Here is a 27932-nt window from a genome sequence, read left to right on the forward strand (position 1 = left end):
ATTAAAGACGGACTTGGCGATGGACAATATTTCGCTAAAAGTTTTTCCGTCGTAGCCAACCAGGAGATTTAAGGCTTTCCGGATGTCTGGCGTTGCTTGATCTTTAAAAAACCCTTTTACTATTATATCATGGTGCGGATTCTCGGGGTCTATTCCGCCCCAGGTTTTAATAGCCGCCACCAACCTCGAATAATAGTCCGACGGGTGTTCATTGGGACCCTGGATCACAGTCTGAACTTTAGTCCAGTTTATGGAGCGCTGTCCTGAAGCTTTAATGCCGTCTAAGATGGCCTTTTTAAACAGATTCAGACACCAGACGCCATTAGGGGTATTGAAGTCCCAAGCAGGGTTGGGTTCAATACGGAGATCTCTAGGTGTCAGGGCCTCCACCCCTTGAGGTCTTCCTTCTTGGTAGTTTTCCTGGTTTAGGGCTTCTTCAGCCTTACTGAGAATGTCAGCCTTCTCAGCCTCATTGAATAGGGCATTTAAGAGTACGTGGACATCCGTCCAAGAAGGGTGATGGGAAGAGAAGATTGTAGCGATTTGCCGGTGGCACTTGTCAGGGTCATCCCTCAAGGAGGGCATCACGTTTGCCCAGTTTACTAAGTCTGCAGTCCGGAAGGGCTGGTGGGTGTAAATCATCCGCGGGGCCCCATCCGGAGTTGCAGGAGGGATGGGGAAGGCACGTAGGGGCATCTGGTAGGAGGTCACCTGGTGATTGATTCCCCCACTCCCTTTAGCCTTTCCCTTTACTGGCTGCCGGGAAGCAGATGGCGAAAAGGCACCCTGGATGCGGATGGCAAGGTCCTTAGCAGTCTGCACCATAGAGCGGGTGGTCATGCCCTCCACGTTCTCAAGAGGATTGGAGTGGGGCGACAGAGTATAAGCAGCGTGGTCACTGACCGGCGTTAAGACCGGGTCAGGCTCCATTTGGTCGTTGGATACTGTGGCTATCTCTTCCTGGTCCATGGGTTGGACTATTAGCTGCCCGCCTTGAGCTCCTGCCTGATTGTTCGGGTCTGCATCATTTTCGGGTCCCGGGAGATTATGTTGCCCAGGGACATCATTCTGTGCAGGGGGAGCTGTGGGTGCTTGTCTGGGTCTATTATAGTATAGCGCCATGGCCTGATCCATAGAGTCATCGTCCGATGGATCCTCATAAGGAGGCGGTGCAGGACCTCCCTTGGGTTTCCTAGAGGCTTTCTTAGGAGGTTTTATCATAGGCATCTGGAGAGCCGGGGAATCCTTCAGAGTAGTGAGGATTTGGTATACGACCTCAAAAGCCTTTAGGTAGTCCAATTGGCGGGGTCTTTCCTCAAGTAAGTGCTTCTTTAGAGCATTCAAACGATCCTGGTTGAAGGATCCCTCCGGTGGCCAGCGGAGTTCAGATGTCATTTTTTCAGTAAATGATGGCCAGGTGTTTTCGCAGAGTTCTTGCAACTTCTGCCTAGATAATAATTCTGAGCCCGGAATCTCTTTCCAGTGATCTAGTACAAACTCGAGGGGGGAGTCGGGTTCCGGCTGGGCAAAAGAAGGCTTGCAAGAAGCCTTCCTCCCAGCGGAAGTACGACTGGGCTTCGAAGCCTTGGCGCCCATTGTTCCTTGGTTTTAAGAGGAACCTGGGGTTTTGGAAAGAGGGAGGGGAGAGATATCTCAGTAAAACGGGAATTTCACAAAGGGGAGTGGGACAGAGGGGTTTTCTAACAGCAAATAATACACAACGTTGCAATAATCTAGCCTGGTCCCTTGCGTTCACTAGATCGGCTAGCGGGGCGGCTGACCAGGGGGATCTACACTAAACTACCTCTTTCCTTTCCTCTTTTTTCTGGAGCTCCCTTCCTCTTCCTTTCTCTTCCGTGTTCCTCTTTTCACTATTTCTTCTCACTATTCCTATTTCTCATTTCCCATTTCTACCCGTGCAAAATAACCCCAAGCCTGGCAACCTCCTACCTATCATCAACAGCTAAGGAAGGGAGCCCTACTGGACGCCTGCCACTGCAGTGCCAGATCGGGCAGCCCTTTGGATAGAGTTTAAACGGTCCGGAAAAACCTCCCTTGCGTTCGGAAGCGGGCTCACGCACGACCAGCGTGTTTTACATGGCCCGACCGGGGCGGCTGAGGTCTGGGATAGTGCAGAGAAGTCCTTTGCCCCTTGGCAGCTGGCAAAGTAGAAAAAGAGCCCAGTCCCTTGCGTTCGTTAGACCAGCTAACGGGGCGGCTGACTGGGTATTGTAGGAAAAGAGATAGAGCTCAGAACTCCCCTTTTCGAGTCGAGCAGTGGTCCACTGGACAGACCAAGAAACAGTCAAGAATTGATAGGTAAGAAAGCAGAGTTGCGGTTGCCAGGATTTCCTCCCCCCTTCCCACACACACCAGTGCACTGGATTTATACTTACGCGTCTTCCACTGCGATCCGCTGGATCGTTGAAGACGAAGCCGGCTGAGCTTTGCCTTTGCTCCCCGGTTGGCTCCCCTTGGGACCTGCAATTACCGCCCGGAGGATGGCCGGAGGTCCGATGGGGTCTCCACGGGAGAAGAGGGTCCCGATGCCGGCTGAAGACTCGATGGGGTCCCCGGCCACCACGGGAGAACGCAGATCCCGGGTTTCGGCACCAAGACTGTTACGGAAATTACCGGGTCGAGAAGGCTCAGCTCCCGGTCCTACGGAGGAAGCCCGTGGTTCGCTGCGGAGGCAATGGAGACCAGCCGGAGATTGGAGCAAAAGCAAAGGAGTTTATTGCGCAACAAGGTTCAGGAGGATCCGAACCCCGAACAAAGGGTGTCCTGGACCTTTAAAAGTTCCCGCGATAGCCCAGAATACATAGCGAAATACATCACAGAAACGTCAGAGATGGGAGGGGAGAGAGGAGGTTACAGTAAAATTTACATAGGGGAAAAACAAGTTTTGCATATCAGGAAGGATGGCAGGAACCGGTGAATGGATCCAGGGTGGGTGCAATACACATTGAAGGTTTCTTCTGCGTCAGGACAATAGAAAGCTCCTAGGAGGATGTCTGCTGCCATGGTAGCTGATGGATGGGTGCTTGACTGGATTATCGGGAGGGGGCATCTCCTCCTGCGGACGTGACTCGCTGCTTAGGGGATTATGAAAGCCACTAAGTGGAGAGTCCAAAAATTATGCAGTATTGAAATAATATACTTCTGATGATCGGAGGATGGCGGGGACCGAGGGGTTAAAAAGGTTATTTTACAAGGAGCAAATAGACACCCGAACCAAGCAAATCGGACACTGCGTTCAGGAGTTGTGAATTTTTACAATAATAAATACTTCGAGCTGTCAAAATTGGGCCACCCAGCGTCTAAATTGTCCATTTGATACATTGTTGCAAGTTATAATTAATAGTTTCCTCAACTGGTTACATTTTGGTTTCGATTCCATTGTTCTCCCAGCAGGGAGCCTGTCAAAACCCACTTAGTGTTCAGTCAAGCGTGAAGGTGATGATTGAATCATAGTAGCTGACCTGAACGTTCCATTTTGCAGGCTGAGCTGGATGCATGCTCCTGATTGGTGGGTTTCCCGTTCATTGAGAAAATGGAGACCAGCGGAGCGCTGTTTGACAGAAGCGCTTTTCCAGGGGCTTTTTCGGAACGCAAATTGGGATTTTGGGGAACCCTTCATCACGAGGGTTTTATGTGGTGCTTGTGCGACATGTGAAGTGTAGGGAGATGGACATAAAAAGGGGGAAAGAATGCCCGCTCATCGTCGGGCTTTTAGTGAGTTCACGAGTCCCGCACTCGCTACCGGGGAGGCATAGCGGTGGGGGAAGGTGGTGGCGGGTAAATTTCCCTATCATGGTGTTTTGCACCTTCTCTGCTCCCCCCCCCCCACTGCTGCAAATAGAAGCCCCTGTGTGGACCTGGCAGCTGAGACCACAACCACGAGGCTGGGGCGATCCTGCTCCCCCTGCCCTCCAGTCAGGTTGGGGGTCTCTGCCAGTGGTTATTTGGGGGACTAAACGTCCGGAAGAACTTTCTGATGGCGAGAGGAAGGTGTCGGACTCTCCTTCCTTGGAGGTTTCTAAGCAGCGTTTGGGTGGCCGCCTGTCGTGGGTGCATTAGCTGCAATTTCTGCAAGGCAGGGGGCTGGACTGGATGACCCTCGGGGGTCCCTTCCAGCTCTACCATTCTATGGCTCTACGGAGAAGGCAGGCACAGTAGAAGAGGACACACCATTTCTTGGGTGCTGCTTATGGGGCAGTGTTGGGCCTTTGCCCCATTGGCAGATGCATCTCTCTCACTTGTGGCCTGGCCCACACGCCTCCCCCCTTTCAGGGAAGACCCCTTCCCTGACCCCTTCCTCCAAATAAAGAACCAGCCCTGCGAGCCAGCTTAGCCCAGCAGTTCCGTCGACAAACGCGTAGCTTGGATCCTGCAATCGCTGGAACCAGCCCTTCCTGCCCCCGCCCCAGCCCAGCTCAGCCACCCTCTGAGACACCCAGGCTCCGTAAGCGTCCCTGGATGCCAGCCGCCACACCCAGGCCTCGTGCCGGGATGCTCCTGCAGCCAGCCAGGCGTGCTGCCTCTCCGCCAGGTGGGTGGGAAGACCAGCTGAGCCTGTTTGTGGGGAGGAGGCCCAGCTGGGACCGGTTGAGCCGACTCCAGGGCTCTGGCCATGATCCTGAGTCATGCAGGGAGAGGACACGCAGGAGGGCGGCCACCTTTCTCCTCCTCCCTGCCTCGCTTTGGGGTCTCCCACTTGCAGCAGAGACTTCCGGGTCTCTTCTGCTTTTGCTGCAAAGGTTCCCCCGGCAGGAGGGGGGTGTCTCCTTGTGGGTGCCAGGAGCTTCCTGGGAGGGATGTAGGAGGCACCCCTGGTCTCTGCCTGCCTGTCGCAGGACCCTTCCCATGCCCTGAGCCCTTGGCTCATTAACTGCCCGGCCCTGGGGCTCCCTCGACTTGCCTCCCTTTGGGGGATTCTCTGTCCTTGATTGCTTTCCCCTTTAGCAGCCTCTGGGTCTCCTGAGCCCAGCCAGGGTCCCGTCTGATTTGGAGAAGGCCTTGCCCCAGGCAGCTAGAAGAAAAGGGGTGCAGGTGGTGAGCAAGGGAGACTTCCTTGCGTCCCAAAACAAGAGACAAAAATAGCCTTCCCAGGTCAGACAACAATAGCTGCTCTCTTTGGGCGAAGGCTGGCCTCCTGGGAATTTTGCCAGGCTGCTCTTGCCACCCTGGGTGAGGGCCTGGGCTCCGCTCCCTCCTCCAGCGCCCTCGCGAGCGTGGGAAGGCCAGCTACCTGCAGAAAGGGGAGGCTGGCAGTGCCAGGGCAGCGTTCAGCTGGAGCCTCCGTCAGCCTTGGGGTTGTATATTACAGGAGGCTGACATGGGAAGCCATAAACCGGAGGCAGGGAGGGGGGCAGGAGTGGGGGGAGCTGCCCAGAGCTGTTCTCACAGTCCTGCGGAGCAGCCAGGGCAGGGAGGGCGCCATCGATCAGTACTTGATAGGGGATAGCTCAGTAGAGCATGGGACTATTAATCTTGGGGTCGTGGGTTCGAGTCCCTTGCTGCACAAAAAGATTCCTGCATGGCAGGGGTTGGACTAGATGACCCTCGGGGACCCTTGCTGTGAATCGAATCCTAATTCCCAGCAAACTAGTGTTTGGAGGCCTGTAGCCTTCAACGGTGGAGGTCGCCATCTCGACTCTCTCATAAGAATTCCAAGGTGTCATGAATAAAATGAGGAGCCGTCTGGACTCTTAATGACCCAAATATTCCTCTGCAGCAGGAAATACCTTGGAAAAACCTCTCCCAATGCTTCTTTTCACTTTCAAATCCTACCTTTCCTGTCTTGTGGGCTTATTTGTGTATGAATAGGGTGGGCCTGTGACCTGGATCCAAGAACTAAGGTATTGAGGTTCTCAAAAAAATGGCCAGGCTGCCCAGGTAATGCAATCACCTTGGCAGACAGGAGAGAATATCGCTTATTTTGTTTATCTTTTGTAATAATTACATCTTTCCTCTCATCTAACTTCTCTATTTATTAGATTTATTCAGGCGTCTGTCAGGAGATTTGTGCTTTCTATATAAATTTTGAGATTATCGTTGAATATTGACCAATCTTTGTTGACTCTTTGTGTGGTGTTTCCTCTTAATCTCCCAGATAATTTGGCAAGCTGTGAGTTCTCAATCACTTTTTCTAACTAGACAGTTTTTGTGGGAATGTTACTACTTTTCCAATTTTGGGCTATTGGAGTCCTAGCTGTGGTGGTCACATACGTAAATATAGGTTGGGCAGTTTTTTTAATTTCTCATGACATTTGTTGTTGTTGTTGTTTAGTCGTGTCCGCCTCTTCGTGACCCCATGGACCAGAGCACGCCAGGCACTCCTGTCTTCCACTTCCTCCCACACTTTGGTCAGACTCATGTTAGTAGCTTCGAGAACACTGTCCAACCATCTCATCCTTTGTCGTCCCCTTCTCCTTGTGCCCTCCATATTTCTCAACACCAGGGTCTTTTCCAGGGAGTCTTCCCTTCTCATGAGGTGGCCAAAGTACTGGAGCCTCAACTTCAGGATCTGTCCTTCCAGTGAGCACTCAGGGCTGATTTCCTTCAGAATGGAAAGGTTTGATCTTCTTGCAGTCCATGGGACTCTCAAGAGTCTCCTCCAGCACCAGAATTCAAAAGCACCAATTCTCGGGCAATCAGCCTTCTTGATGGTCCAGCTCTCACTTCCACACATCCCTACTGGGAAAACCATAGCTTTAACTATACGGACCTTTGTCGGCAAGGTGATGTCTTTGCTTTTTAAGATGCTGTCTAGGTTTGTCATTGCTTTTCTCCCAAGAAGCAGGCGTCTTCTAATTTCGTGAATGCTGTCACCATCTGCAGTGATCATGGAACCCAAGAAAGTGAAATCTCTCCCTGCCTCCATTTCTTCCCCTTCTATTTGCCAGGAGGTGATGGGACCAGTGGCCATGATCTTAGTTTTTTTGATGTTGAGCTTCAGACCATATTTTGTGCTCTCCTCTTTCACCCTCATGAATGAAGGGTGGTATACTAATTAATAATAATAATAATAATAATAATAATAATAATAATAATAATAATAAAGTGCTTGTGCCCAAACCCAGCTGCTGCTCTTTGTTTGTCCTCTCCTCTCAGAGGTGGCCCTTTTTGTGTGTGTGTTGCAGGGCCCTGATCCCGCTCTTTGACCCCAGCACCGGCCTCCTCGTCCTGGCAGGGAAGGTAAGCGCTCGCCCCTTGCCCTCCTGGTTCTGCTGCCTCTTCCCTGGGGAGGCCAAGGAAGGCAGTTCGCAAGGGAAGGAGCCAGGATTTGGCTCAGCCTGGCCCTTTTCTTTCAGGGGGAAAACGTCCTCTTCTGCTATGAGGTGCTGCCCAGCCAGCCGGCACTGGCAGAAGGTGAGTATCTGAGACCCTCTCCGGATATTTGGGCTCCTGGCTCCAGGTGCTGCTCTTCCTGGCCCTCCCTGGTGCTGCCCAGCCTGGCACTGCCTGAGAGAGAGGGGAAAGCCTTGGGGAAGAAGAACCGTGGCACGAGAACATCCCTGGCTCAACCCCCAATGGCGGCATCTCCAGCAGGGCTGAGCCTATAACCCTGGAGAGTCAGGGTTGCTGCCAGTCAGTGCAGGCAATGCCAGGCTGGGTGGACCTTCAGTGACTGTCAGCAGAAAGCAGACCCCAACCTTCCTCCTGTCTGTGTCTGCAGGTTCCCGGTGGTGCCCTGCTCACTTCCTTCCCCACAGCTGCCGAGGGAGGGGTTGGGAGCAGAGGGGGCACCTCCAGGGCAAAAAAAGGCTCTGCTGTTTGGAGACATGGCACCTCCAGGGACTCAAGCCCTGCTCTGCCTTTGGCTTCTGCTTCTTGGGCGAGTAGCCAGCTGCCGGGCATCCCATGCCTGAGCATTGTGCCAGGGCACCTATTGGGCACCTGTGAGTGCCAAAGAGGAGTGCCAATTTAGGGTCCTGAAAGTCACTCTCTCTCCACTCCCCCTTGCTTGCCGGTAGTATGATGACAAGCCCCACTTTGGAGAGAAGGCAGCCCTTTGGCACCTCTCGCCACTCTCTCTCTCTCTCCCCCCCCCCTCTCTCTTTCTTTTGCCCAGTCAACCAGTGCTTGACAGAGACCAAGTCCCAGGGCATCGCCCAGGTGCCCAAACTCGCCCTGGACATCATGGGCTGCGAGGTGATGCGGGTCCTGCAGCTGAGCGAAGCTGGCATCGCCCCCATCAGCTATGTGGTGCCCCGGAAGGTAAACAGGCAGCGTTGGGGCATGGGTGGGCAGAATAAGAAGGGGGCGGGTGGCTGGGCCTGGTGGTGGCCGGTGCCACGGGGCTCGCTCACAGCCTGTCCTTCAGTCCACACAGGAGTTCCACAAAGACTTGTTCCCCGACTGCGCAGGAAACGTCCCTGCGGCCTCCGCACAGGCCTGGTGGTCCGGAGACAACAGCCAGGTGAGAGCCCTCGTCTGCCCACCCACCCCTTGCCCATCAGGTGACTGGGGATGGCTGCTGTGGGCTGGAAGAAAAGAACCCCCTGCCCCAAAACAACAACCCTGCAAGTCTCTCCAGCTCCTCTAGACCCGGGGAAGTCCTCTGCTGGCCTGACCGAGTCTTCCAGGTGGTGCCTCAGGAGGCTTCAGAGACTGGGCAGTGCCCTCTGTGCCACCCTGCCAGGCCCTGAGAGGTCTCTGCCTCTGTTCACAGGGGCTCTTTCTGCCAAGTTCCCCCTTAGCTGTGCCTGAGACTTGGGGGGCAGTGTTAGAAATGGGCGTAGAAAAGTGTTGGTGCTGACCTTTAAACCCCTAAACGGCCTCAGTCCTGTATACCTGAAGGAGCGTCTCCACCCCCATTGTTCAGCCCAGACACTGAGGTCCAGCTCCGAGGGCCTTCTGGCGGTTCCCTCTCTGCAAGAAGCAAAGCTACAGGGAACCAGGCAGAGGGTCTTCTCGGTAGTGGCACCCGCCCTATGGAACGCCCTCCCATCTCATTTCAAAGAGATAAACAACTACCTTACATTCAGATGACATCTGAAGGCAGCCCTGTTCAGGGAAGTTTTTAATCTGTGACATTTTAACGTATCCTAATATCTGTTGGAAGCCGCCCAGAGTAGCTGGGGAAACCCAGCCAGATGGGCGGGGTACAAATAAATTATTATTATTATTATTATTATTAATTGCCACCTGGCTCCTGGAACATGGGTTGCCATTTCTGCCCTCTCTTCCTCCTCCTGCAGCTGCACTTTCTAATTATTTTTCCGAAACCCATAAACTAATAAACAATTTGCACCAGTGACACATTGTTGATATCTCGTTTTTTAATAGGAATTCTTAATTGGACACCACAAGCATAAATGGGGCTCAGCCCCTGCAATCGTGGCCAAAACCATAAGTCATTTGAGTAATTAATATTTACAAATACCGGCATGTGTGTTTGTGTATGTATATATGCATGTATGCTGGTGTCTGTAAATATCAATTACTCAAATGACTTATGGTTTTGGCCACAATTGCAGGGCCTGAGCCCCATGTTATTACATACTGTATATAAAGTATTGTGCTAGATTTGAACTCACATGTTTCGGGTGGGGTGGCCTTCCTCCCCCAGCACCAGCAGCGGCAATGTTGATCTCCGTCGCCGGATGCGGCACAAAGACTTCTCCAATTGCTCCCCGTTGTACAATTCCCCGTCACAAAACGCACCTGGCGCCCGGCTAATCTTGAACCCTGTTGGGGAGGGAGGGAGGCTTTCAGGAGCTGCTAGGCAACCTCCGTTGCCCCACAGCAGGGCAGCAGGGCTCTCCGTGGCCCCATCTAGGAGATGGGAAGATCCTGCCCCACTGCCCCAGACCTTCTGCCTCTGGTTCTCTCTCCCAGCTGCTGCTTCCTCCTCCTTCTCTTCTCAGGTGGCGAGGATCAGCCTCCATCCTGCCCAAAGGCCCAGCAAGGCCTTCATCTCTCCCTGCCTCCAGGAGCACCGAACCCCCGACCTCTCCGCCCAGCCAGGGGCAGGGGACCAGGCCGAGGACCCGGAGATGAGTGTGAGTGGTGCCAGTTCAAGAGGCCCCCCCCAAAAAAAAAAACCCTGGCAAGACATTCCTGCTGCTCCCCTCCCACATCGCCATTCAGAGTTACCTGTGTGGGAAGTTGTGGTTTCTCCTCTGCAGGGGGTTGTGCTAGATGACCCTTTGGGTCCCCTCCAGCTCCACAGTTGGGTGGTTCTACGGCTGGATGGTTCTTCCCTGCTCTGGAAGCCTGGGCAAGGCGGACCCTGCAAAGATGCTCCCGGGAAGACAAGCCTGGTGCATTTGGGAAGGTGCCGCTTCTGCCTCCCAGGCCTCCTGGCACCTGCGCTCATGCCAGCTGCAGGCTTGGGAGCCAGGGTGAGACCAAGGCCCTGCAGAGCCCTTTCCAGAGGGGATCCTATGGCCTTTGGGCCTCTCCAGAGCTCTCCCCACAACCTTCTGCCTGGCTCCTTCTCCCCTAAGTACTTAAGAAGAGTCAGGCCAGCATCCTGTTCTCACAGCGGCCGGCCAGATTTCCTGCGGGAAACCAGCAAGCAGGATCTGAGCAAAAGAGCCTTCTCCAATCTTGGGGTTTCCAGCAACCGGCATCCAGAAGCATCCTCTGACTGTATAGCCATTGTGGCAACGAGCCATCGATAGCGATTGCCAGCATCTCCAGAGCCCGGGGCGGTTGCTAGGCCAGGAGCACCACGGATCTTACATAACTGGAAGGGTCTCCAAGGGTCCTCTAGCCCTGCAATGCTCTGAGGCTTGCTCTCTCTCTCTCTCTCCCTCTCCCAGGCCGGCAGCCCCCTCTCCTCCCCCACCAGCTCCCTGACGTCCCCCTCTGGCGCCACAACACCCTCCCTCTCGGCCACCAGCGGCTTTGCCTCCAGCCCCAGCCAGCGGTCCCTGCAGAGCATTCTGGGTAAGCCTCCTGCCACCCGCCCCCCAGGTGAGGGAATGGTGGGCCCCACAACCTGTGCCGCTCAGAGAGTGTTTTGGGGACACCTGGCAGATCCCCTCTCCCCACCGCGCTGCCGGCGCACAGAGGTGATTCTGCGCTTTCCGCCAGGGCCAGCACAGCCCGGAGGGGAGAGAGGGTGTCCCTTCCTATCTCCTGCCCACCCCTCACCCGCCTCTGTGCCCCCAGGACCCAGCTCGGGGTTCCGCCACATCCAGGGTGCTGTCCTTCACCGCAGCACCCACATCACCAACCTCCGGGGGCTGAACCTGACCACGCCGGGGGAATGCGATGGCTTCTGCGCCAACCGGCACCGTGTGGCCATCCCACTGCTCTCTGCCGGAGGGCAGGTGGCTGTCTTGGAGGTAAGGGGGCAGAGGCCGTGGCGGAGGGGGCGTCTTTTAGGCTCCCTGTGGGGCAGCTGCCCAGCCTGATGCCCGGCTGCGTTGGCAGAGCCTCATAGGGGAAGCCCCCCCCCCCAGGCTCCATTGCCAAGCACCAGCCTCACATGCGCGAGGCTCAGCCTCCAGGAAGGGCTGCAAAGGACCCAGGGGAGCGGCTACCAGTCAGGGTTGGCAACACTGGGCTAGATGCCCCACTGCTCTGGCTGGGTGGCACGCAGCTTCCAATGCCTTCCATCTTTGGTCCTGGGCCCCTTGGTTCCTGAGAGCTCCAGCACCCGCCAGCTTGCCCACGGTGGGAATGTTGTGGATAGTAGGAGAGGCTATATTGATTAAATATTACCCTCCCTCCCTCCCTCACGCTAGTGAGTTACACATAGCAGAGCTCATTCCCCCTTTTACACAGCAAGCAGCTAGCTGCAGATTCGGTTGAATCTCTTTAGTTAAGCAATCCAATCCGGCATGCCCAGATTGGAGTATATTCCTGCTAAGACCACTTTGTTCCCTCTTAAAAAGAAATAAAGACACAAGAGTCTTCCTTACAAGTAATGAAAAGTTTACTCACGTTCAGTTCACAGTTGGATCCTGAAGGCAGGCTTTAGCCTGTAGTTGCAGATACCCTCGTATGGATGGGCCCATGTGCTGCTGGCAGAGAGCCAGCAGACAGCGTCAGGACCAGTGGCCAAAATGGAAGAAAGGAAGAGGGCTGCGTGACTGGACCTTTTGTGGGGTCTGCAAGGGTCACGCCCACCTACCTGGTCACATGCAGGGGGAGGATGCTCCAGACCAGATGTAACAGGAAGTTCAACTGGCTGGATCAACACCGCCCTGTCTGTGTCCACTCTAGGCAAACAAGGAATGTTGCGTTTGAGTGCTCCAATGGATTACATCCCATACCCACTGGGGCGGCAGAAGTGGGGTGCCTGTGAAGGCCCCAGTCTTGGAGGGAGGGCAGAGGAGAGTGCCCTGCACCTGCCCCCCACCTGCCTTTCTCAGAGACTCACCCTCCCCCTCCTCCCCCAGCTCTCCAAGCCAGGCCGCCTCCCGGACACATCGCTCCCCACCATCCAGAACGGGACGCCCGTCTCTGACCTGTGCTGGGACCCCTTTGACCTGCAGCGCCTGGCGATTGGTACGTGACCCCCACCCACCCACCCACCCTGGAGCAACTGGGCCTACCAAGAAGCCACCACTGGCCTCCGGACTTCCTGCAGGGATTCCCAAAGCAAGACTGCTGCAAAGCCCTGCTCTCTCGCCTTGCCTTCCTGCATCGCCTGGGCTCAGGCCCTGGACCCGGCATCCGGGGGGGGGGGGTGTTTCTCTGCAGCCAGGCCTGATGGGCTGTCACACTTGCCCCCCTTGTTTCCTCTGGCGCAGCTGGAGAAGACGCCAGGATCCGGCTGTGGAGGGTCGAGGAGGGAGGTCTGCAGAAGACAATTCTGGAGCCTGAGTTGGTTCTACAAGGTGAATCTCCCCCTGGCCCGTTTTTCTCCCCCTCCCCACTCCTCTGCCTTGAGGGGGTTTGGCCAGCTTAGAGCCCAGCTAGCAGGCACCTTCTCCCCCTTTCCCCCAGGCCACACGGAGAAGATCTACTCCATCCAGTTCCACCCCTTGGCTGCCGACATCCTGGCTTCCTCGTCCTATGACATGACCGTCCGGATCTGGGACCTGCGTTCCGGCGGGCAGGTGCTGAGGCTGGAGGGACACCGGGACCAGGTGAGGAAGGCCCAGCAAGCAGCGCGGCTCCCTCCGTTGTTTCTGCAGGGGGGGGGGGCAGCAGAGCCAGCAGTGGGAGGTCTCACCACTTCATGCCAGACAGCCCCCCCTCCTCCCCCCTTGTTGACTTTACCCCATTTGCATACTTATAATCCACAATTTTATATTTAAAAAAAAGCATTTCCAGGTGGTATTGCAGTGTATGAGAATATAATCAACAAAAACATCTGTGAAAAATAACAATTCCAAGTGGCTAAAAAGGAAAGTTAATACAGTGGAACCTCGGTTTCCAAGCGTCTCGGAAGTCGAATGATTCGGAACCTGAACAGTGAAAACCCGGAAGTGAATGCTTCCGTTTTCAAATGCGCCTCAGAAGTCAAACATCTTCTGAGGCGCGTTTCTCCATTTTCTCAGTGGAATTTGCCGCCCGTCCATTGCACCTCGGTTGTCGAACGTTTCAGAAGTTGAACGGTCTTCCGGAACGGATTACGTTCAACAACCGAGGTTCCGCTGTATTACAAAGGCCTGTCTAAAATGAAGTACATTTTTCAAAAGGCATCTGCACAGAGGGAGGGAGGGAGGGAGGGAGGGTTCCTGCCTCACCCTCTTGTGGCAGGGAGTTCCACAGGGCACAGCCTGCCGTTTTAAAATGAAAGCCAGCCGAGACTGGGAGCCATGCGGGGAGGAGGCAGAAGCGCCCCTTCAGAGGATGCTGGACCTGGAGGGAGCCGCCTAGTGCCCACAGATTGAGACTGGCCCAGCCCTCCAGATGCCCATGTGCAGTGAAGGGACTGGCCTCCTTTGTTTTTTTTTTTTTTTTAAGGAATTTATTGGTTTTTAAAAATGAACAATAAACATTCAAAATACAAAATACAAAATAAACAAAAATAAACAAAAAACTACCATAAAACTACAATACAATCAAAATACAAAAACAAAATACAAAAATAAACCTAACAAACAAAACACTTATTCATCTATACTTATCTTACTTATAATCTTATTTTGGGACTTCCTCACGTCCCCTCTTCTGCGTTCATTTCAAATATACTGTAGTAACTTTGTAACATTATTTTACGTTCTTCTTTCTCAACTATACTTAATCCTTATCTATCATCATATATCTATAATCTAGTTCCTAACAAGAATAAACATTACACAATTCTAACTTCTTATATCCTATTTTAACCTAACATTCTATTACTGTCGCCTAAAATGTCCTCTGATTTCAATTTCAAATGTCTAACTTTTCACGTCGTTTCAAATATTATTTAGATTTCTTCCAATCTTCTTGCACCTTCTCCTCCCTCTGGTCTCGGAGTTTCGTGGTCAGTTCTGCGAGTTCCATATACTCGATCAACTTCATCTGCCATTCTTCGACTGTTGGTAGCTCTTCGGTTTTCCATCTTTTAGCAATTAAAATCCTAGCAGCTGTTGTGGCATACATAAAAAATATTCTATCTTTGTTTGGAATTTCCTGGTTGGTCATGCCCAGGAGAAAGGCCTCTGGTTTCTTAGTAAATGTGTTTTTCAACACCTTTTTAAGCTCGTTATAAATCTTCTCCCATAAGTCCTTTACCTTTGGGCATGGGGAACTGACCTCCTTTGGGGCCTTTCAGATCTTCAGCTTGGCCTGGAGCCCCGACGGACGCCGCCTGGCCACCGTCAGCAAGGACGGCCGAGTGAGGGTCTACGAGCCCCGGAAAACCTCCCAGCCCCTGCAGGTTTGTGGAGGGGATGCTTGGCAGGGAAGAGATGCGCAGAGGTGGGGAGGGGGAGAGGGAGGAGGCATGTTCTCCCTGGGGGGGGCGAGCCTAGTCGCCCACTGTGCTGCGTCTCAGGGGCAGAACACCAGCCTTGCAAGGGGCCCAGCTCAATCCCCGCGGGCCTCTCTAGGTAGCCTGGCGAGAGGCCCCGGGCCGAAACCCTGGAGAGGCGCTGCTGCCGGCCAGTGCAGGCAATCCTGGGGTGGGTGGACCGACGTTCTGACTCTGTGGAGGCAGCTTCCCAGGTTCCTATGAGGGAGGGCTTGGGGGGAGAGTCCCAAGGGTCGGCCACTGTTTCCTGTCTTGTGGGGGGGCACTTAGAGAGAAGCCGTGGCCCCTGCTCTCTGAGGCATCATCCGTCTCTCTTCACAGGAAGGCCCGGGGCCCGAAGGCGGACGGGGAGCCCGCATCGTCTGGGTGTGCGGAGGCAAATACTTGCTGGTATCGGGCTTTGACAGGTAAGGCCGGCCTCCCCCTCCTTCCAGCGCTGCCTCCCAGGCGGCCCCGATCCCAACAGCATCCCATCCTCCTCCTCTTCCTGCAGCCGCAGCGAGCGACAGCTCTCCCTCCACCCGGCGGAGTCTCTGGGGCCCCCGGTGGCCACGGTCGGCCTCGACGTCTCGCCATCCACCCTCATCCCCTTCTACGACGCAGACACAGGCGTGGTCTTCCTCACGGGCAAGGTGAGCGGGGGGCCCTGGGCCTGATCCTCCAGGAGCAGCAGCGGCAGAAATGGCCTGCAGGGTCAGGCCGGGGGGGAGGGGAGGGGAGAAGATGCTGAGCCCCATAGCGGCAGCACGGTGTTGCTGCATGCCACTTCCAGCCTAGGGCAATAGGGGGCCGGTCTGCAACTAGGCAGACACAGAGCATCTCTCTGGCTGACAGGAAAGGGGGAAAGGCAAGGAAGTGTGTGTGTGGGGGGGTGTTGTTTGTTGCTGGAAGACAGGAAGGAAGGAAGGCAGGAAGGCAGGAAGAAAGGAAGGATGGAAGGAAGGAAGGAAGGAAGGAAGACAGGAAGGAAGGAAGGAAGGAAGGAAGGAAGGAAGGAAGGAAGGAAGGAAGGAAGACAGGAAGGAAGACAGGAAGGCAGGAAGGAAGGATGGAAGGAAGGAAGGAAGGAAGGAAGGAAGGAAGGAAGGAAGGAAGACAGGAAGGAAGGCAGGAAGGAAGGAAGGGATGGAGGGAGGGAGGGAGGAAGACACGAAGGAAGGCAGGGAGGAAGGAAGGGAGGGAGGGAGGAAGGAAGGAAGACACGAAGGAAGGCAGGAAGGAAGACAGGAAGGAAGGAAGACAGGAAGGAAGGAAGGAAGGAAGGCAGGAAGGAAGGAAGGAAGGAAGGAAGACAGGAAGGAAGGCAGGAAGGAAGGAAGGGATGGAGGGAGGGAGGGAGGAAGACATGAAGGAAGGCAGGAAGGAAGACAGGAAGGAAGGAAGGAAGACAGGAAGGAAGGAAGGAAGGAAGGAAGGAAGGAAGGAAGGAAGACAGGCAGGAAGGAAGGAAGGAAGGAAGACAGGAAGGAGGGAAGGAAGGAAGGAAGACAGGAAGGAAGGCAGGGAGGAAGGAAGGGAGGGAGGGAGGAAGGAAGGAAGACACGAAGGAAGGCAGGAAGGAAGACAGGAAGGAAGGAAGACAGGAAGGAAGGCAGGAAGGAAGGCAGGAAGGAAGGAAGGAAGGAAGGAAGACAGGAAGGAAGGCAGGAAGGAAGGAAGGGATGGAGGGAGGGAGGAAGACACGAAGGAAGGCAGGAAGGAAGACAGGAAGGAAGGAAGGAAGGAAGGAAGGAAGGAAGGAAGGAAGGAAGGAAGACAGGCAGGAAGGAAGGAAGGAAGGAAGGAAGGAAGGAAGGAAGACAGGCAGGAAGGAAGGAAGGAAGGAAGGAAGGAAGGAAGGAAGGAAGGAAGGCAGGCCTTGAGGAGAGAGGAGGGAGTGGGTGAACTTTCCAAAAACAGCATGATATTTCCGGACAGTGGTCCTTCATAAGCACATGAGCCAAGGAGGTTTTTCCATAGGAACCTCGATGGAAGGGTGGCTTCAGTGCATTTGCTTAAATGGATGCCAAACGTTACAAAATCCGTTCTTTTGTGTTTTTCTCCCGGGTAGCACAGGGTCTGTTTTGTTAACTTTCCCATTAAAGCCCCAGTCCCGATCTGGGGGTGGGAAGAGTCATGCCCGTCTCCTGGCACCGATTCCCGGAGGGGCTTGGCCCCCGTGAACCTGGCAGGGTGAGCAGCCCCTCCTGACCCTGAGACCAGCCCTGGCACCCCCTTTCTAGGTCCCTTCGCTGCCCCCATTCCTTCTGACTTGGATCCCAGACTGCCCACCCCCCCCCTTGCTCAGGGAAGGCAGGCTGCCCCCCGCCCTGCAAAGCCTCTTCTCTCTGCCACGTGTTTAGGGCGACTCCAGGGTGTTCATCTACGAGGTGGTCCCAGAGGCACCCTTCTTCCTGGAGTGCAACAGCTTCCCGTCCACTGACCCCCATAAGGTAAGGCGGCAGCGGGGGGGGGGGGGAATCTGGGCAGAAATTATGTCCCTGGGAGAGAGGGAGCCACCCCCTCTTGCTCCAGAGTCTTTGTTTGATTCAGTCCACCTCTCTGGACTTTCCTCTGCAGCCATGAGGGCTATGGCAGGGGTCAGCAAACTTTTCCAGCCGGGGGCCGGTCCACTGTCCCTCAGACCTTGTGGGGGGCCGGACTATATTTTGAAAAAAAACACACAATCGAATTCCTATGCCCCACAAATAACCCAGAGATGCATTATAAATAAAAGCACACATTCTACTCATGTAAAAACACGCTGATTCCCGGACCGTCCGTGGGCCAGATTGAGAAGGCAACTGGGCCAGATCCGGCCCACGGGCCTTAGGTTGCCTACCCATGGGCTACGGCTTGGTTCCTTAAGAAAGGAAAAGAATGTGGATTTGTAAGATTTGGAGGTGAGGATAAAATGTCCACAGAGCAGCTGTCAGTGAAATCTCCTGGCTCAATTGGGGAGGACCCCTAAATTTGGAGTGGGGGCCAGGGAAACACAAAGGGCGGCTATCATGTGGGGGCTTCCCAGGGGGTGGGGAGGGGAATGGGGTTGTGTTTGGCCATTGTGGGAGACGGAATGAGCCTGAATCCGGCAGCCTCTTGAGCTGTTACTGGGAATGCCGAGGCAGTGGGTGTCCATCCCTGTGACCAGAATTGCATCCTTTGGGGCACTGAAGTTCCAGGGGTCTGACTCTGCCCCTTTATCCGCACTGCAAAACCTGCTTCTGGCCTGCCCCCTTGTGGTTGTTGTGGGCAGAGCACCTGTGGAGTTATTGGAGGACCAACTTAACCCAAGGGTTGGGTGTGAATTGGCGGGTGGCGGGTGCCCAGATGGGCCCCCTGCTTCACTTCCAAGGCCCTGAGAGGGGCAGAGGGCATTGCTGTGCCCTTGCAGCAGCGCTCCGGGAAAGGCGCCCCCGCGAGGTCCTGACCTCTCTCTCGACTTCCGCAGGGCTACCAGTTCCTGCCCAAGACGGAGTGTGACGTTCGGGAAGTGGAGATTGCCCGTGCCCTGCGCCTCCGGCAGACCTCCATTGAGCCCGTGGCCTTCCGGGTGCCCCGGGTGAAGGTAGGGTACTGGGCCTCTGGGCCCCTGGTCTCTGGCACGGGAGGAGGGAAGGCTCGGACTAGAGAGGCTAGAGCACCGTGAAAGGTCTTGCCACCCGCTCCGAACAATGCCATGCCCCTTTAACCTGCCCACCCCTAGCCACACCACCACCCCAAGCTGGCATCTCTGTAAGCTTCCCAGAGTGACTCGGCTCATTTTCGGAACAGGCCCAGCCGGCCAAGGATTCGCAGTCGGACCCGAGTGTCTCGGCGTCCATCGCTGGGCAGCGACCAAAAGGAAGAGAAGAGAAATTCCCCCACCATCTGCGGAGGCAGGGCAGAGCCATCCCGGCCAGGAGCCACCCAGAGCCCTCTCCCCCTCCTCCAGGAATGTGCCCAATCCTCTTTTAAAGCCATCTAGCTCAGTGGGCATCCCTGCCTCCTGTGGTAAGGAGTTCCACAGATTCAGGACACATAAATGGAAGGACTTCTTCACCTGCCACACAAGGGAACTATGGAAGCAGTGGCCCCAGGAGGGATTGGTGGCACCCAACTTGGATGGCTTTAAGCGGCCCCTTCCTCCATGATTTTGTCTCGTCCTCTTTTACAGTCAGTGATCATTGCTGCCTCTTGTGGGAGGGAGTTCCACAGTTTAGGCTCTGCATGAATGAATCCTTTCTCTCTCCTGAACCTTCCCACCGTGCGGGGTGCGTTGGCTGAGTGACCCACGGACTGATGCCCTCCGTGCTTCTGTCCTGCCCCTTCTCCCCCACAGAAAGAGTTCTTCCAGGACGACCTCTATCCTCCCACGGAGGTGCGGTGGGAACCGGCACTGTCGGCCGCTGCCTGGCTGGGCGGCTCTGACGGTCAGCACCGCAAGGTCAGCCTCCGGCCAAAAGACATGACCCCAGGTATGTGGCAGGGGGGTGAGGGGCAGCGCATCTGTGGGGCGTGTGTGTGCGTGCTGTTGCAGAGAGTTCAGGGTTTATAGAATCACAGTGTTGTAGAGTTGGAAGGGTACCCCCCAGAGTCATCTAGTCCACCCCCGCAACGCAGGAATCCCAGCCAATGCATTCCTGGCAGTTGGCTACCCGAGCTCTGCTTAATGAAAGGGTTCAGGAATCCCTTTTGGCTGCCCCTGGGGGCAGGGAGGCCCCCCCATGCCCTTGGCTGGCTGTGTGAAGGGGTGGCATTGAGGAAATCACAGTGGTAGGAATAGGGGACCTTTGCTGGGGGCAGGGCATCTCAGCACACAGAAAGCCCAGGTGGGTTTCCCATCTGGCCATGAAAAGGCCTTTCTTGTGTTGGAGACACCCCAGGGGGGTTTGTGGCTGAGGAAAGCCCCCCCCCGGCCACCTCCAAGCCCCTTCAGCCACTGACCCGCCATGCAACCTCCTTCCGCAGTGAGCGAAGCCCCGAAGGAGGCTCCCAGCCGGAAATATGTGCCGTCCTCCGTCTACCTGGAGGAGAAGTCGGACGAGCAGAAGAAGGAGGAGGTGAGGACCCTGCGGGGCTGGCAGCTCTGGCTTGGGGGTCAGGGGAAGGAGGGGAGGGGGCTGGCAAGCTCTCCCTGATGCCCACGGCCTTGTCACTGGGGGCGAGGCAAATGCAACCCACGGAGCAGGCGAGAGGCAGTGCGGCATAGTGGTTAGTGTCCGGCTAGGTGAGTCGAGGGCTCAAATCCCCACTTGGTGGTGCAGATCGCAAGGTGGCCACTGCCTCTCAGCCGAGCCTCCCTCGCAGGGTTGTTGGGCGGATTAGAGGGGGAGAGGGAGAACCACCCTTGAGCTCCTCCTTTGGAGAAAAAGGAGGGATAGAAATACACCCAGTAGAGAAGTGTTGAGGGGGCACCATGAGGATCGGTGGTGGAGGGGGAAGGTCTTGGGGGTGGCAGACGCGTCAGCCCTTTCTCGTGCCCACATCCTGGCAACGGTTGGCTCCCCTGCAGCTCCTGAGTGCCATGGTGGCCAAGCTGGGCAACCGAGACGACCCCCTCCCTCAGGACGCCTTCGAAGGAGTGGATGAAGAGGAGTGGGTAAGAGCTGGGCAGGAGCCCCCCGGAAGCCCCACGCCCGGGGGAAGAGAGCCGTGTCCGCCCGCCTGTGCCCACCCTGGCGCCTTTGGGCTGCTTCCGCCCCCAGCTCTGCGCTGTAACCCACCAGGGGGCTCTGCTGGTGGGAGTTGTGGTCCAAAAGGGGAGAGGGGGGCACTCTGACCTGATCCTCCGCAGCTTTGCCCACGTTCCCCATCCCCATCCCAGGGCTGGGCCAGGGGGGCTGGTAGCCTCTGAGATATTTCCCGTGCCCCTCCCAAGCTGGCAAGGATGGTCTTGTGGGCAGGGGTGCCCTTCCCAGCACCCCCAGCGCAAGAGACGCCCTAGAGCAGCGGCCAGTCTGGTTTCTCCCATCCATCCATCCCTCCTCTCTCTCCCTCTCCTGCTGCGTAGGACTAACAGCGGATGCTTTGACCAGGGACCGCATGCAGTCGCCTTTCTGCCCGGATGACCCCCTGCAGCCGGATTCCAGCCACCCTCTCCTCCATGGACTGGAGGGTCCCCAGACCTCAGCCCCCCCCCCTGGGAGGAGCAGGCTGACTTCCAGGCTCCTCTCCCCCCTCTCTGCGCCAGCACCGCCAAGGAGATCCTGCCCGCCAAGTCTTCCTTCCTCCCCCTGGATCCTCCTTCGTCTGCCCCGCTTCCTGCCCCCCAGGCAGAGGTTTGCCTCGGCTTCCACACCGACAGTCCGACCAGCACTTCTGGCTGCTGAGCCCAGGTCTACTTTTGGACCTGCCGTGTGGCTGCCAGGCCCCCAGCCCCTCTGGAGGGCCCACTCACGAGGGACGTGTGGCTTTGGGGGTCTCCAAACTCGTTCGGGAGCGGAGGGAGGCTGCTTGGGGGGCTCCTTCTGCCCCCTGCAGCTCTTGGGTTGGATTTACGAGGGTGGGTGTGCCTTTTCGTCACAACTGCGCCCCAAATTGTCTCGCCAGTCTTGTCCTTGGAGCAAAGCTTGCCTTCTGTGTCTGCCCTGCCAGTGTACCTTGAAAGAATGTTGATTCCAGCTCTTTCGCCTCTTGTGTCTGTTATTCAAAACACCAGCCTTCCCCCCAAGGCGACTCTCCTGCCCACCCCTAGAGGGATGGAGAGCACCCGTCCCAGCCTGTTAGACCTTTCTGTACCCCGGAACGGGTGCTGGTGTCACACAGGCCCCTGCGGCCCCCACTTGCCTTACAGACCTTCTGGCCGATGGGCTGTGGCTTCCCGGCCTGGAAAAAGGGGTGCCAATCTCCCAGGGGAAAGCCTGTCCTCCTAACTTCCTCCTCCATGACAGCAAATGCCTCCCTTCCTTAGTTCCTGCGCGCTGCTGCCCTTGGGCCTGATCCAGCAGGGCTTTCCTTAGGATCAAAGTCCAGAAGCAGCTGGGTCAGGTCGAGAAAGAAGTCAGGCTCAGGAATCCTGGGTTTTTCTGGGCTCGTCCACACAGGAAATTCCTGTGGGTTTGAAGCCCCTTGTGCCTCCATTCCTTTTGGGGTTCTCCACATGATCTCCTCCTCCAACAACTGGCAGCTGCTCTTGGCCCCCATTAAATTCAGTTTTTTCCCCAATCCAGGAATAATCAGACAAGGGATTTAAATCCCCTATAAATGTGCATGGACTGTGCGCGCTCTGGAGCACATTGTAAGCATGGGCTTTTTCCACCTGGGGACAGTCCTCACCTGTCTGTACTTTCCGAACTTTCATTTTGCTCCTGTCCTTCCAAAGCATGGGTAGGCAAACTAAGGCCTGGGGGCCGGATCCGGCCCAATCGCCTTATAAATCCGGCCTGCCGATGGTCCGGGAATCACTGTGTTTTTACATGAGTAGAATGTGTGCTTTTATTTAAAATGCATCTCTGGGTTGCTTGCGGGGCATAGGAATTTGCTCATAATTTTTTTTCAAAATATAGCCCGGCCCCCCACAAGGTCTGAGGGACAGTGGACTGGCCCCCTGCTGAAAAAGTTTGCTGACCCCTGTTCCAAAGGGTGCAGCGTTTGCAGCAAAAGAGCTCTTTTCCTGCTTTTGCTGTAGCAGAAAGCAGCCGTATTAAACATAAGGAGTCAGGACAAGCCATAATAAAAGAAAAGCCTTCCCCACGACAAAGCAGAGCCCCCTTGTTCTCTCTTTCGGAGGTGGATGGGGCAGCTTCCCCCTATATTCCACCCCAAAGCCTTTCCCTTTAGCTGTGTCCTCGCTTGACCTTGTGGGTATGCGCTCTTTGGGGGGGGGGCTGCTGGGTCCAGCCGCAACACACACATTTGCAGCCTGCTCTTTTGCACAAATCCCCAAACCGTGAAACACGATGGAGACTTTGGTTGCGCAGTTCCACGTACAATTTTGTTTTTTAAAAGGTAACCAAAGACCTGCAAAACCCCCAGGTGTCCAGAACTCAGAGTGGGGGTGGAGGGTGGGGAAAGCGCCATTCAAGAGGAGGGGGTGACCCCACAATGGGCAGCAGTGCAACCCAGCCAGCCCCACCCACGGAGGAGAGAGAAAGGTCCCAGGAAGGACTGGCTGGCCGCAGTGGGAAACTGGGCGCTGGACTGCTGGACGGGGCTGCCTGCTCTGCTCTGGCCGCAGCCAGATCCATTGAAGACCCAGGGCTGATTTCCTTCAGAATGGATAGGTTTGATCTTCTTGCAGTCCGTGGGACTCTCAAGAGTCTATTATTATTATTAATTAATCAATCAATCAATCAATCAATTATTTTCCAACTCTGCTCCTGTGTTTTTAACAGCCGGGCATGCAGGCGCCGCTTCACCCCGTCCCCAGTGCCTGCATTGCAGGGGGCTGGACTAGATGGCCCCTGGGTGCCCCTCCCAAGTCTGCACTTGCATGGCTCCAGCTCCTCATACGGTGAGGGGGGGACTCTCCTTCGCGGGAGGCTTTCAGAAAGATGCTTTAGCCTGCCAGGGATGCTTTAGCCGCTGTTCCTGCGTCGAGGGGCTGGACTAGATGACCACTAGGCGGCCCCTTCCTTCCAACTCGGCCTCGATCCCGGCATTGCGCGTCGCCACCCGGCCGCTAGGGGCCTCTCTCGACCCCGAATCACCACACGGGGCGGCGCTCTAGGCCCCAAGGCGGCTGTGGGATCCGCTTCCGGTCGCGAAGGCGGAAGGGGCCTCTCCATCCGGCCCGGCTCGTCTCTATGGTGCCCTCCTACCCCGTGAGCCGCCGGATTATCTCGCCCTTGGGCCGCCCAGGGAGGAGGGGGGAGGGAAGGAGGGAGAGGCATGGTGAGTCCGGGGGGGGGGCGGAGAGGGGGGAGGGAGGGGTCCGGGAGCCCCTCGCCCGCCCCCCTCGGGAAAGGAACCCAGGCGTCCGAGCCGTGCGCCCCCCCCCCACGCTCAGCCGCTCATGAGGGGGGACCCTCGTGGCCTCCCCAGATCCTTCCGTCCTCCCGCCTCCCTCGCCCCCGCTCCTCCCTTGGAGCCCCGGGAAGGGACCCAGGCGTCCGGGGCTCCCTTTGCCCTCCCCCCCCCCGCCTTCTCCGTTTTGCTTCTGTTAATTCAGTTTGCTTCCCGTCGCCCAGAGAGAGAGACTTGGCGCCTCCCGAGCCTCTGGACCTCGGGGTCGCGGGTTCGAGCCCCACGTGGGGCAGAAAGGTTGCGGGGGGCTGGACTAGATGACCCCCGGGGGTCCCTTCCAGCTCCACGGTTCTGAGGTTGTGTGGTGTACAGGCAGCGGGAGCGCATCCCCCTCCTTCCTCGCCTCCCTGGCTTGGGCCGAGCGAAGTCTCCTTCCCCCATCCCCACTCTAAGGACCCCCCCCCACACACACACACACCCCACACAGAGGGATTCGGCTCCCCATCAAGCGCCCCCCTTCCCGCCGTTTCCAGGCGCCCCCATCCAGGGTGGGCCTTGCGCTGCCCCCTCAATGGAGACCCAGCGTAGAGGCTTTCTTTTGGGGGGGGGACCCAGTGGCTGTTGCCATCTGAGCACTGAAGGGGGCTGGTTCCCCAGGGCAAGAGCAACCTGGTCAAGTGGGTGGCACAACAGCCCCCCTCCGAGACACACACAGCGCGTGAGGGGGTGGCAACTGCCTGGCGAAGGCCCCCCTCCCGCCCGCCAATATCCCCGATGCTGCAGCAGTGACCATGGTGACTCTTCCCTTGGCAGGCCAAGTACCTGGCGCAGATTATCCTCGTGGGGGTGCAGGTGGTGGGCAGAGCCTTTGCCCGGGCGCTGCGGCAGGAGTTCGCAGGTGAGTGCCATGTGGTTACCCCTTCTCCTCCGCCATGATAACTTTTTTTTGCGGGGGGACATTGTGGGCTGCCCATGGCCTCCCCATGCTTCGTTGACCTGGTGCAATGTGGCTCTTGGCCTTCTCTTTGGGGGTCCCAGGTAGCTGTCACTGAAGTCTCCCAAGTTCTGGTCCGGCCAACGCCAGCCTTGTGACCCTGGGCTGGGCAGCTCCCAAGGACAGCCCAGCTGGCAAGGCCACCCTGAGCCCATTGGCGTCATGAGCTCTGCCAGCCCCGCTGTCCAGAGTGGGGGAACCGAGAGGGGTAACCGAGGCCCTCTTTCCATGCAGCCAGCCAAGCAGCGGCAGACGCACGAGGGCGCTCAGGGCCTCAGTCGGAAGCAGCCTCCAGCATCTCTGGCCTCAGCCTGCAGGAGGCCCAGCAGATCCTCAACATCTGCAAGCTAAACCCAGAGGACATTCAGAAGGTAAATACCAACTTTTAAGGTTTGGTGGGGAGAGGACGAGGCTTATTCCTTGGTGACTGAGACCCACAATTGTGCTTTCAGAGTTTGTATAGGGATACAGGAAACTGTTCTACTGCAATGCGCTCTATGTAGGGCTGCCTTTGAAGGTGACCTGGAAACTAAAATTAATTCAGAATGTGGCAGCTAGACTGGGGACTGGGAACGACCGCCAAGACCATATAATACCAGTCCTGAAAGATCTTCATTGGCTCCCAGTACGTTTCCAAGCACAATTCAAAGTGTTGGTGCTGACCTTTAAAGTCCTAAACTGCCTCGGTCCAGTACATCTGAAGGAGCGTCTCCACCCCCACTGTTCAGCCCGGACACTGAGGTCCAGCGCTCAGGGCCTTCTGGTGGTTCCCTCCCTGCGAGAAGTGAGGTTACAGGGAACCAGGCGTAGGGCCTTCTCAGTGGTGGCTCCTGCCCTGTGGAACACCCTTCCACTAGATGTCAAGGAAATAAACATAAATAAATCTGACTTTTAGAAGACATCTGAAGGCAGCCCTGTTTAGGGAACTTTTTGATGTCTGATGTTTTATTGCATTATTATTATTATTATTATTATTATTATTATTATTATTATTCTGTTGGGAGCAGCCCAGAGTGGCTAGGGAAACCCAGCCAGATGGGCAGGGTATAAAGAATAAATTATTATTGTTGTTTATTATTGTTGTTGTTATTGTTATCTATACAAAGTCAGATCATTGGTCCACCGAGCTCAGTGTCGGTAGAGCATGAGACTGATTTTAACCTCAGGGTTGTGGGTTCGAGCACCACATTGAGTAAAAAGACTTCCTGCATCGCAAGGGGGTCGGCTTCCAACTCTACAATTCTATGAATCTGCCCCACTGACAGGCAAGAGCAGCTCTCCGGGATTTCAGGCAGGAGTCTCTCCCAGCCCGACCTGGAGATGCCAGTGAGATTGAACCAGGGACCCTGAAAGGCAGGCGCTTTGCCACCCAGATGCAGCCTTTCCCCATGTGGGCATTCATGTTCCTTTGGGTCCCCCACTCCCTGTGGAAAACTCACGAGGCACACCAGGAAGGAGTATTTCTCATGGGGCTGATCCCAAAGCTGAGTCTCTTCACAACTGACCCATGCAGATGTTGCTTGTTTATTCCTTGGATTTATATCCCAGCATTTTTATTCCAAGGAGCTAGAGGTGGCCTGCATGGTGTCCCGCCCCCCTCCCCTCATTTAATCCTCACATCAACCCTGTGAGGTGGGTTGGGCTGAGAGGCAGTTGCTTGGCCCAAGGTCACCCAGGGAGCTTCCATGGCCTGAACAGGGATTCGAACCCTAGTCTCCCAGGTCCTTGCCTGACACTCTTAAGCCCTACTCCACCCCTGTCCAGGATGGCTGCGACTGATGGGAGCCGGAGTCCAGCAACATCAAGAAGGGCTGTGGATCAGTGGAACTCCCTGCCACAAGTCACCCCTATGGCTTAGGTAGCTTCCAAAGGTGTTAATTAAAACTCACAGAGAAGGAGGAGGAGGCCACCCACGCTTATTAGCCATGACAGTTAAATGGTACCTCCACCTGCAGAGACCAGGTGGTGGAGTGCATGGCGGCAGGGCCAGGGGGGCCTTGTTTGTGGGCTTCCTGGAGGCTTCTGGCCGGCCACCAAGGGGAGCAGAATGCTGGCCCTTTTCTTCCAATCCATCCGGGCTGCTCTCCTGCTTCCCTTGGTCCACTGGTTTTCCCAGAGCGTAGCAGGGACGGGGCAATTAATCGTGTCGCTGGGCAGCTTGGTCATGCGGGTATTGTTTGCTTTTCCTTGGCAGAACTACGAGCATTTATTCAAGGTGAACGACAAGTCCGTCGGGGGTTCTTTCTACCTGCAGTCCAAGGTGAGTTGGGGAGGTGGAACTGTGCTTGTGCCTCCCCCCCCCCCGGGAAGCCACAGGAAACTGCTCATTCCCCTCACACTTAGAATTCTGTATATATACATATATTTCTATTAATGATTATTATTTTTAATGACTGGGATTTTTCTCTATGTTTTTAGCAGTCCTTGTTTTATCTGCAAGCTGCCATGAGTCCCTGTCAGGGATTATTATTACCTATAATTATTGTTGTTCAGTCGTGTCCGACTCTTTGTGACCAGATCACGCCAGGCACGCCTATCTTTCACTGCCTCCCGCAGTTTGGCCAAATATAATATAATTGTGCTTTCAGGGCTGGCAGTCTCTTAGATGGAGGGGGTGAAATTAAGAGGCTTTCCTCCCTTTCTTGTAGTTTACTGGCAAGCTGAGCATCATTTTCAGAGATCCAAACTTACCCAAAATAAATAAAATGCGGTGCGTCCCAAGTGGTAACCTGAATGACCTCTGCCCTGTGCCCACTTTCTTCCAGCCAAGCCCCCCTCATTTCCTTGGGGTTCCCAGAGATCAGAGGCCCCAAAGCCAGGATTTCCTCCTCCACCCCACCCCCCCTTTCCCTTGCTTGCTCCTGAGCTGTTTTCAAAGCCCTCTGGCGGATGCCCTTGGCACAGCCGATGCCCTCGCCCTGTGTGTGTGTTGGCCTCCTGCCGTCTTTATGGAGCAGAAGCAGCAGCAGCAGCTACTGAGTGCCAAGTCTGTGCCCTGCAGGTGGTGAGAGCCAAGGAGCGCCTGGACGAGGAGCTGCGGATCCAGTCGCAGCAACGGCGAGAACAAGACGCAGAGCGCAAGCCAGACACGTAGCAGAGCCCACTCCCACTGGCCTCCCCGTCTAAAGTATAGCTAGCCAATAAATTGCCCTTGTGTAGCTTGCTCCTCTCGGCCTCAGTCTGTTGCCAGGGGGTGGCCGG

At 55.8% G+C, this 27932-nt stretch overlaps 2 protein-coding genes across 2 annotated transcripts in view; both read left to right on the top strand.

Annotated features, from left to right (window-relative positions):
• LOC117056456 (coronin-7-like) overlaps positions 1-21066 on the top strand; it is a 98074-nt gene extending 77008 nt beyond the window's left edge. Inside the window, exons 10-28 of the mRNA XM_033166835.1 lie at positions 7146-7200; positions 7317-7374; positions 8078-8223; positions 8330-8425; positions 9876-10010; positions 10776-10902; positions 11128-11303; positions 12363-12471; positions 12717-12803; positions 12913-13055; positions 14675-14779; positions 15194-15279; positions 15366-15504; positions 17215-17304; positions 18303-18419; positions 19173-19308; positions 19802-19893; positions 20346-20432; positions 20844-21066. Of these exons, the coding sequence (XP_033022726.1) occupies positions 7146-7200; positions 7317-7374; positions 8078-8223; positions 8330-8425; positions 9876-10010; positions 10776-10902; positions 11128-11303; positions 12363-12471; positions 12717-12803; positions 12913-13055; positions 14675-14779; positions 15194-15279; positions 15366-15504; positions 17215-17304; positions 18303-18419; positions 19173-19308; positions 19802-19893; positions 20346-20432; positions 20844-20849 (1990 nt within the window). The 3' untranslated portion in view covers positions 20850-21066. The remainder of the gene's footprint in view (positions 1-7145; positions 7201-7316; positions 7375-8077; positions 8224-8329; positions 8426-9875; positions 10011-10775; positions 10903-11127; positions 11304-12362; positions 12472-12716; positions 12804-12912; positions 13056-14674; positions 14780-15193; positions 15280-15365; positions 15505-17214; positions 17305-18302; positions 18420-19172; positions 19309-19801; positions 19894-20345; positions 20433-20843) is intronic.
• A 2530-nt stretch (positions 21067-23596) lies between these two features.
• On the top strand, positions 23597-27889 carry PAM16 (presequence translocase associated motor 16). The gene is made up of 5 exons (XM_033166837.1): positions 23597-23665; positions 24551-24635; positions 24966-25102; positions 26926-26991; positions 27733-27889. Exons 1-5 carry the CDS (start codon positions 23663-23665, stop codon positions 27823-27825), a joined length of 384 nt encoding a protein of 127 aa, XP_033022728.1. The 5' UTR covers positions 23597-23662; the 3' UTR covers positions 27826-27889.
• The last annotated feature ends 43 nt before the right edge of the window (positions 27890-27932 follow it).

Source organism: Lacerta agilis, chromosome 13, assembly GCF_009819535.1.
Source record: "Lacerta agilis isolate rLacAgi1 chromosome 13, rLacAgi1.pri, whole genome shotgun sequence".
Taxonomy (NCBI): Eukaryota; Metazoa; Chordata; class Lepidosauria; order Squamata; family Lacertidae; genus Lacerta; species Lacerta agilis.

Excerpts from the sequence above, each read along its gene's own strand:
- PAM16 (XM_033166837.1), top strand. Across the intron at positions 24,636-24,965 it reads GCTGCGGCAGGAGTTCGCAG|CCAGCCAAGCAGCGGCAGAC; the intron begins GTGAGTGCCATG and ends CTTTCCATGCAG. Across the intron at positions 25,103-26,925 it reads ACCCAGAGGACATTCAGAAG|AACTACGAGCATTTATTCAA; the intron begins GTAAATACCAAC and ends TTTCCTTGGCAG.